General features: G+C 51.3%; 1 protein-coding gene across 1 annotated transcript in view; it reads left to right on the top strand.

The window, feature by feature from the left end:
* Nucleotides 1-335: 335 nt before the first annotated feature.
* LOC311119645 (uncharacterized protein) overlaps nt 336-9,676 on the top strand; it is a gene marked incomplete at its 5' end in the record, with an annotated part of 15,815 nt that continues 6,474 nt past the window's right edge. The window contains 5 exons of the mRNA XM_084194315.1: nt 336-356; nt 394-452; nt 7,525-7,688; nt 8,291-8,453; nt 9,651-9,676. The exon at nt 9,651-9,676 is cut by the window's right edge and continues 166 nt beyond it. Of these exons, the coding sequence (XP_084050441.1) occupies nt 336-356; nt 394-452; nt 7,525-7,688; nt 8,291-8,453; nt 9,651-9,676 (433 nt within the window). The remainder of the gene's footprint in view (nt 357-393; nt 453-7,524; nt 7,689-8,290; nt 8,454-9,650) is intronic.

Here is a 9,676-nt window from a genome sequence, read left to right as displayed (position 1 = left end):
TACACACACACACACACACACACACACACACACACACACACACATACACACACACACACACACACACACACACACACCACACACACCACACATACACACACACCACACATACACACACACCACACACACCATACACACACACACACACACACACACACCACACACACACACACACCACACACACACACACACACACACACACACACACACGTAATCAATACCTTTATTACTTGATCTTCCATTTAAAACTCCGCATCCCAAGTGGATTTAATGCATTCCAAATCATTGGGGACACATCAGCGTTTGACAGCTTCTTTCCATTGTGGTTCTCTGTGATGAACCCCCAGTCTGCAGTAGTAAGTTGACGGTGTAATTCCTCCTCCCATCCTGCAGGTGGCGACCTACCTCCAGAGAGCCCCAGGGTTCCAGGACGTACAGGGGGTGTGGAGCAGGTGATTATTTCAATTGATTGAGAAGAAATTAAAACACAGACTAACCCCTTGTCAATCAGAAAACTCACTGGTACCGTTGTGGTGGACTGTCATTACAAATTGCTTCACGGTAAACCTGGTAAAATGATGTTTGTAAGTATGGTTAGCCACTGAACGGCTCTGAATTCAATGTCAGAATGCAGTCCAAGCTGTGACGACTTTTGGAGCTAACTAGTGCTCTCAAATCATACCTTGATGCCGACAGCAGACGGTAGTTGTATTAACAACATGGCTAACTTAGCTAACTACCACACACTTCGAAAAACATTGTAACAAAAGTATACACTCAGCTGCCAGTGTATTAGTACCGGCAGCTGGTTAGCTAGCTCTCAGTCTCATTGACCACCCAACGTTGCTAACGCTAGCTAGGTTAGCTAGCTCTCAGTCTCATTGACCACCCAACGTTGCTAACGCTAGCTAGCTAGCCAGCCAGTAAACACTAAGTACCGGGTTGGATCCCCCTTTGCCTCCAGAACAGCCTGAGTTCTTCGGGGCATGGATTCTACAAGGTGTCGGAAAATGTTCCACAGAGATGTTGGCCCAACGTGTGGCAGGACACCAGGCAGGATGGGGGCCATGGACTCACGCCGCTTACGCCCAAATCCTGACTCGGCCGTCAGCGCGGCGCTCACAGGAGTGGAACCCGGTGTGGTCGTCTTCTGCAATTAGCCCATCTGTGACAAGGACCGACGAGTTGCGCGTTCCTGAGATGTCCGTTCTGCACACCACTGTTGTACTGCGCCGTTATTTGCCTGTTTGGGGCCCGCCTGTTAGCTCGCACGATTCTTGCCATTCTCCTTCGACCTCTGTTTTCGCCCACAGGACTGACGCTGACTAGATGTTTTGTGTTTTTGTCGCACCATTCTCAGGTAAAACCCTACCGTTGTGCGTGAAAAGCCCAGGAGGCCTGCCGTTTTTTCTGAGATACTGTATCCGGCGCGCCTGGCACCGATGATCATACCAAGCTCAGAGTCACTTAGGTCACCGGTTCTGTCCATTCTAACGTTCAATCGAACGGTAACTGAATGCCTGGATGCCTGTCTGTCTGCTTCATGTAGCAAAGCCACGGCCACGGTACTCACTGTCTGTAAGAGAAAACCATTTTCGCGAACTGGGTGGTGAACTGGCCACTGATGGAGCAGTGCACTGGCCACTGATGGAGCAGGGCACTGGCCGCTGATGGAGCAGGGCACTGGCCGCTGATGGAGCAGGGCACTGGCCGCTGATGGAGCAGGGCACTGGCCGCTGATGGAGCAGGGCACTGGCCGCTGATGGAGCAGGGCACTGGCCGCTGATGGAGCAGGGCACTGGCCACTGATGGAGCAGTGAACTGGCCACTGATGGAGCAGTGAACTGGCCACTGATGGAGCAGTGCACTGGCCACTGATGGAGCAGTGAACTGGCCACTGATGGAGCAGTGAACTGGCCACTGATGGAGCAGTGCACTGGCCACTGATGGAGCAGTGAACTGGCCACTGATGGAGCAGTGAACTGGCCACTGATGGAGCAGGGCACTGGCCACTGATGGAGCAGGGCACTGGCCACTGATGGAGCAGGGCACTGGCCACTGATGGAGCAGGGCACTGGCCACTGATGGAGCAGGGCACTGGCCACTGATGGAGCAGGGCACTGGCCACTGATGGAGCAGTGCACTGGCCACTGATGGAGCAGGGCACTGGCCACTGATGGAGCAGTGCACTGGCCACTGATGGAGCAGTGAACTGGCCACTGATGGAGCAGTGAACTGGCCACTGATGGAGCAGTGCACTGGCCACTGATGGAGCAGTGAACTGGCCACTGATGGAGCAATGAACTGGCCACTGATGGAGCAGGGCACTGGCCACTGATGGAGCAGGGCACTGGCCACTGATGGAGCAGGGCACTGACCACTGATGGAGCAGTGCACTGGCCACTGATGGAGCAGTGCACTGGCCACTGATGGAGCAGTGAACTGGCCACTGATGGAGCAGTGAACTGGCCACTGATGGAGCAGTGCACTGGCCACTGATGGAGCAGTGAACTGGCCACTGATGGAGCAGTGAACTGGCCACTGATGGAGCAGGGCACTGGCCACTGATGGAGCAGGGCACTGGCCACTGATGGAGCAGGGCACTGGCCACTGATGGAGCAGGGCACTGGCCACTGATGGAGCAGGGCACTGGCCACTGATGGAGCAGGGCACTGGCCACTGATGGAGCAGGGCACTGGCCACTGATGGAGCAGGGCACTGGCCACTGATGGAGCAGGGCACTGGCCACTGATGGAGCAGGGCACTGGCCACTGATGGAGCAGGGCACTGGCCACTGATGGAGCAGGGCACTGGCCACTGATGGAGCAGTGAACTGGCCACTGATGGAGCAGTGAACTGGCCACTGATGGAGCAGTGAACTGGCCACTGATGGAGCAGTGCACTGGCCACTGATGGAGCAGTGAACTGGCCACTGATGGAGCAGGGCACTGGCCACTGATGGAGCAGTGAACTGGCCACTGATGGAGCAGGGCACTGGCCACTGATGGAGCAGTGAACTGGCCACTGATGGAGCAGGGCACTGGCCACTGATGGAGCAGTGAACTGGCCACTGATGGAGCAGGGCACTGGCCACTGATGGAGCAGGGAACTGGCCACTGATGGAGCAGGGCACTGGCCACTAATGGAGCAGTGAACTGGCCACTGATGGAGCAGTGCACTGGCCACTGATGGAGCAGGGCACTGGCCACTGATGGAGCAGGGCACTGGCCACTGATGGAGCAGTGAACTGGCCACTGATGGAGCAGGGCACTGGCCACTGATGGAGTGTGGTGGTGTGATTAATTGATTGATCAATCAATCACATTTTATTTATAAAGCCCTTTTTACATCAGCAGATGTCACAAAGTGCTATACAGAAACCCAGCCTAAAACCCCAAACAGCAAGCAATGCAGATGTAGAAGAATGGTGGCTAGGAAAAACTCCCTAGAAAGGCAGGAACCTAGGAAGAAACCTACATTTTTACATTTTAGTCATTTAGCAGTTAGTGAGTGCATACATTTTTCATACTAGAGGAATCAGGTTCTGAGGGGTGGCCAGTCCCCTTCTGGCTGTGCCGGGTGGAGATTATAACAGTACATGGCCATTAAGGCCAGATTGTTCTCCAAGATGTTCAAACGTTCATAGATGACCAGCAGGGTTAAACAATAATCACAGTGGTTGTAGAGGTTGCAACAGGTCAGTACATCAGGAGTAAATGTCACTTGGCTTTTCATAGATGGACATTTAGAGGTTGAAATAGCAGGTGCGGTAGAGAGAGAGAGTTGAAAACAGCAGGTCTGGGACAAGGTAGCACGTCCGGTGAACAGGTCAGGGTTCCATAGCCGCAGGCAGAAGAGTGGAAACTGGAGCAGCAGCACGACCAGGTGGACTGGGGACAGCAAGGAGTCATCAGGACAGGTAGTCCTGAGGCATGGTCCTAGGGCTCAGGTCCTCCAGGAGGGGAGGGAGAGAGAGAGAATTAGAGGGAGCATACTTAAATTCACACAGGACACCGGATAAGACAGGAGAATAACACCAGATATAACAGACTGACCCTAGCCCCCCGGCACATAGACTATTGCAGCATAGATACTGGAGGCTGAGACAGTGGGGGTCGGGAGACACTGTGGCCCCATCTGATGATACCACCGGACAGGGCCAACCAGGCAGGATATAACCCCACCCACGTTGCCAAAGCACAGCTCCCACACCACTAGAGGGATATCAACAGACCACTAACCTACTACCCTGAGACAAGGCTGAGTATAGACCACCAACCTACTACCCTGAGACAAGGCTGAGTATAGCCCACAAAGATCTCCTCCACCGCACGAGCCCGAGAGGGCGACAAACCGGACAGGAAGATCACGTCAGTGACTCAACCCACTCAAGTGACACACCCCTCCTAGGGGTGGCATGGAAAGTACCAGTAAGCCAGTAACTCAGCCCCTGTAATAGGGTCAGAGACAGAGAATCCCAGTGGAGAGAGGGGAGCCGGCCAGGCAGAGACAGCAAGGGCGGTTCGTCGCTCCAGTGCCTTTCCGTTCACCTTCGCACCCCTGGGCCAGACTACACTCAATCATAGGACTTACTGAAGTGATGAGTCTTCAGTAAAGACTTAAAGGTTGAGACCGAGTCTGCGTCTCTCACATGGACAGGCAGACCATTCCATCAAAATTGAGCTCTATCGGAGAAAACCCTGCCTCCTGCTGTTTGATTAGAAATTCTAGGGACAATAAGGAGGCCTGCGTCTTGTGACCGTAGCGTACGTGTAGGTATGTACGGCAGGACCAAATCAGAGAGATAGGTAGGAGCAAGCCCATGTAATGTTTTGTAGGTTAGCAGTACAACCTTGAAATCAGCCCTAGCCTTAACAGGAAGCCAGAGGCTAGCACTGGAGTAATATGATCCAATGTTTTGGTTCTAGTCCAGATTCTAGCAGCCGTGTTTAGCACTAACTGAAGTTTATTTAGTGCTTTATCCAGGTAGCCGGAGAGTAGAGCATTGCAGTAGTCTAATCCAGAAGTGACAAAAGCATGGATTAGCTTTTCTGCATCATTTTTGGACAAAACGTTTCAGATTTTTGCAATGTTACGAAGATGGAAAAAAAGCTGTCCTTTAAATATTCTTGATATGTTTGTCAAAAGAGAGGTCAGGGTCCAGAGTAACGCCGAGGTCCTTCACTGTTTTTTTTTGTTCAACCATCAAGATTAATTGTCAGATCCAACAGCAGATCTCTTTGTTTCTTGGGACCTAGAACTAGCATCTCTGTTTTGTCAGAGTTGAAAAGGAAAACAAATTCAGCCATCCACTTCCTTATGTCTGAAACACAGGCTTCCAGGTTAGGACATTTTGGGGCTTCACCATGTTTCATCGAAATGTAGAGCTGTGTGTCTTCCGCATAGCAATGAAAGTTAACATTGTGTTTCCGAATGACATCGCCTAGAGGTAAAATATATTGTGAAAACAATAGTGGTCCTAAAACGGAACCTTGAGGAACACCGAAACGTACAATTGATTTGTCAGAAGACAAACCATCCACAGAGACGAACTGATATCTTTCTGACAGATAAGATCTAAACCAGGAAAGAACTTGTCCGTGTAGACCAATTAGGGTTTCTAATCTCTCCAAAAGAATGTGGTGATCGATGGGGTCAAAAGCAGCACTAAGGTCTAGGAGCACGAGGACAGATGCAGAGCCTCGGTCTGACGCCATTAAAAGGTAATTTACCACCTTCAAGAGTGCAGTCTCAGTGCTATGATGGGGTCTAAAACCAGACTGAAGCATTTCGTACACATTTTCTGTCTTCAGGAATGCAGTCAGTTGCTGCAGAACAGCTTTTTCAAAAAAAATTGAGAGGGATGGGAGATCCGATATAGGCCGATAGTTTTTTATATTTTGTCACGCCCTGGCTCTGGGGACTCTGAAATGTTGAGCCAGGGTGTGGATTTTCTATGTTTAGTTTTCACTGTGTAGCTTCTATGTTGTGTTTTCTATGTTTTGGTTTCTGTTCTAGATCGTATAGATCTATGTTGGGCAGGGTGGTTCCCAATCAGAGGCAGCTGTTGCTCGTTGTCTCTGATTGGGAGCCATACTTAGGTAGGCTGTTTTCATATGTTCTTTGTGGGATCTTGTTCCAGTTGGTTTGTGTTAGTACCGTTGGACTTCACGTATCGTTTGTTGTTTTGTTTATCGTGTGTGCACTTAATAAAATAAGATGTACGAATATCACGCTGCGCCTTGGTCCTCCTCCTTCGACGATCGTGACACATTTTCTGGGTCAAGGTTTGGCTTTTTCAAGAGAGGCTTTATTACTGCCACTTTGAGTGAGTTTGGTTCACATCCAGTGGATAGGGAGCCATTTATTATGTTCAACATAGGAGGACCAAGCACAGGAAGTAGCTCTTTCAGTAGTTTAGTTGGAATAGGGTCCACTAGGCAGCTGGAAGGTCTAGAGGCCATGACGATTTACATGAACGTGTCAAGAGATACAGGATTAAAACACTTGAGTGTCTCCATTGAGGTCCTGGCAGTTTTGTGCAGACTCAGGACAGCTGAGCTTTTGGAGAAATACGCAGATTCAAAGAGGAGTCCGTAATTTGCTTTCTAATTATCATTATCTTTTTGTCGAAGAAGTTCATTAATTCATAACTGCTGAAGTGAAAGGCATCCTCTCTTGTTGAATGTTGCTTTTTAGTTTGCTTTGCGACAGTATCAAATAGAAATGTTGGATTGTTCTTATTCTCCTCAATTAGGTTGGAAAAATGATCGAGCAGCAGTGAGGACTCTTGGATATTGCTCTGTACTTTCTTTCCAAGCTAGTAGGAAGACTTCCAGTTTGGTGGAGCGCCATTTCCGTTCCAAATTTTCTGGAGGCTTGCGTCAGGGCTCAGGTATTTTCTGTATACCAGGGAGCTAGTTTCTGGTGACAAATGTTTTTTGTTTTTAGGGGTGCGACTGCATCTAGGGTATTACGCAAGGTTCAATTTTAATCCTCAATTAGGACGTTAACTGATTTTTATACTCCGACGTCCTTGAGAGGGAGTCTGGAAGGGCCTCTAGGAATCTTTGGGTTGTCCGAGAATTTATAGCACGGCTTTTGATCGTCCTTGGTTGGGGTCTGAGCAGATTATTTGTTGCGATTGCAAACGTAATAAGATGGTCGAGCGGTGCAGAGTGTGGTGGTGTGATTAATTGATTGATTAAACTATCCCTCTTGTGGTCGAGCGGTGCAGAGTGTGGTGGTGTGATTAATTGATTGATTAAACTATCCCTATAGTGGTCGAGCGGTGCAGAGTGTGGTGGTGTGATTAATTGATTGATTAAACTATCCCTCTAGTGGTCGAGCGGTGCAGAGTGTGGTGGTGTGATTAATTGATTGATTAAACTATCCCTATAGTGGTCGAGCGGTGCAGAGTGTGGTGGTGTGATTAATTGATTGATTAAACTATCCCTCTAGTGGTCGAGCGGTGCAGAGTGTGGTGGTGTGATTAATTGATTGATTAAACTATCCCCCCTCTAGTGGTCGAGCGGTGCAGAGTGTGGTGGTGTTTAGGACCTCTGGAGCGTTGGCCTGGCTGGGAGTGTCAGGGGCGGACTCTCTGCTGGAACGCACCGGATTGGCCCAGGCTGTCAGGGAGGGGCGGAGCTTCAGAGGATCAAAGGTTACGAACATCACCGTGGGAGGTGAGTAAAGGGGGTCAGTGGGTATGGCAGGGGTTTGTTTTAGCCCAGCACTAATACCCCTCAACTAATGAACTGCTCATCAAAGCCTTGCTGGGTATAATTGGGTGTGTTAGTACTGGGCTGCAATTAAAGCCTGCTCGGTGGGAGCTCTCCAGAACCTTATAGTTCAACTGTTGAAACTGGGCTGCAACCAAAGCCTGCTCTGTGGGAGCTCTCCAGAACCTCAGAACTGTTCAACTATTAAACGCTGTTAGCTTTTCGTTCAACACTTTCTGTTTCAGATCTCTCTCTTCTTCTCTCCCCCTCTCCCCCCTCTCTCCTTCCCCCTCTCTCCCCCCTCTCTCCTTCCCCCTCTTCTCTCTCCTACTCCCCCTCTCTCCCCCCTCTCTCCTTCCCCCTCTTCTCTCTCCTACTCCCCCCTCTCTCCTTCCCCCTCTTCTCTCTCCTACTCCCCCCTCTCCCCCCTCTCTCCTTCCCCCTCTTCTCTCTCCTACTCCCCCTCTCTCCCCCCTCTCTCCCCACTCTCTCCTCCCCCCTCTCCTCTCTCCTACTCCCCCCTCTCTCCCCCCTCTCCCCCCTCTTCTCTCTCCTACTCCCCCCAGGTCTGCAGGAGGACATGTGTTTGTGGTTGTTCCGATGCTCTGCAGGGTTTGAGTGTGTGTCCCGGCCGAGTCACATGGCCATCTGTTCCTCAGTCTGTCACACTGACTACTGTCACAACCACGGCATCTGTACCCACCACCCACACCAACCACCCCTCTGCCAGTAAGAACACACACACACACACACACACACACACACACAGCTGCTCTGCCAGAAAAAGACACACATCACAAAATATGATAATACATGTATTTAGTCTCCAGGTGCCCTGTCTCTCTCTCTCTCCAGGTGCCCTGTCTCTCTCTCTCTCCAGGTGCCCTGTCTCTCTCTCTCTCCAGGTTCCCTGTCTCTCTCTCTCTCCAGGTTCCCTGTCTCTCTCTCTCTCCAGGTGCCCTGTCTCTCTCTCTCTCCAGGTGCCCTGTCTCTCTCTCTCTCTCCAGGTGTCCTGTCTCTCTCTCTCTCCAGGTTCCCTGCCTCTCTCTCTCTCCAGGTGTCCTGTCTCTCTCTCCCCCTCCAGGTGCCCTGTCTCTCTCTCTCTCTCTCTCTCCAGGTGCCCTGTCTCTCTCTCTCTCTCCAGGTGTCCTGTCTCTCTCTCTCTCCAGGTGCCTTGTCTCTCTCTCTCCAGGTGTCCTGTCTCTCTCTCTCTCTCCAGGTGTCCTGTCTCTCCCTCTCTCCAGGTGCCTTGTCTCTCTCTCTCCAGGTGTCCTGTCTCTCTCTCTCTCCAGGTGCCTTGTCTCTCTCTCTCCAGGTGCCCTGTCTCTCTCTCTCTCCAGGTGCCCTGTCTCTGTCTCTCTCCAGGTGTCCTGTCTCTCTCTCTCCAGGTTCCCTGTCTCTCTCTCTCTCTCCAGGTGCCTTGTCTCTCTCTCTCCAGGTGCCCTGTCTCTCTCTCTCTCCAGGTGCCCTGTCTCTCTCTCTCTCCAGGTGTCCTGTCTCTCTCTCTCTCCAGGTGTCCTGTCTCTCTCTCTCTCCAGGTGCCCTGTCTCTCTCTCTCTCCAGGTGTCCTGTCTCTCTCTCTCTCCAGGTTCCCTGTCTCTCTCTCTCTCCAGGTGCCTTGTCTCTCTCTCTCCAGGTGCCCTGTCTCTCTCTCTCTCCAGGTGCCCTGTCTCTCTCTCTCTCCAGGTGTCCTGTCTCTCTCTCCCCCTCCAGGTGCCCTGTCTCTCTCTCTCTCCAGGTGCCCTGTCTCTCTCTCTCTCTCCAGGTGCCCTGTCTCTCTCTCTCTCTCCAGGTGCCCTGTCTATCTCTCTCTCTCCAGGTGTCCTGTCTCTCTCTCTCTCTCCAGGTGTCCTGTCTCTCTCTCTCTCTCCAGGTGCCCTGTCTCTCTCTCATCTCCTGGCGTCCTGTCTCTCTCTCTCTCTCCAGGTGCCCTGTCGGGGATAATTTCTGGT

Source organism: Coregonus lavaretus (assembly GCF_964263955.1).
Source record: "Coregonus lavaretus genome assembly, contig: HAP1_SCAFFOLD_1782, whole genome shotgun sequence".
Taxonomy (NCBI): domain Eukaryota; kingdom Metazoa; phylum Chordata; class Actinopteri; order Salmoniformes; family Salmonidae; genus Coregonus; species Coregonus lavaretus.
The sequence above is the reverse complement of the archived record's forward strand: the minus strand, read 5'-3'. Positions and strand labels throughout refer to the sequence as shown.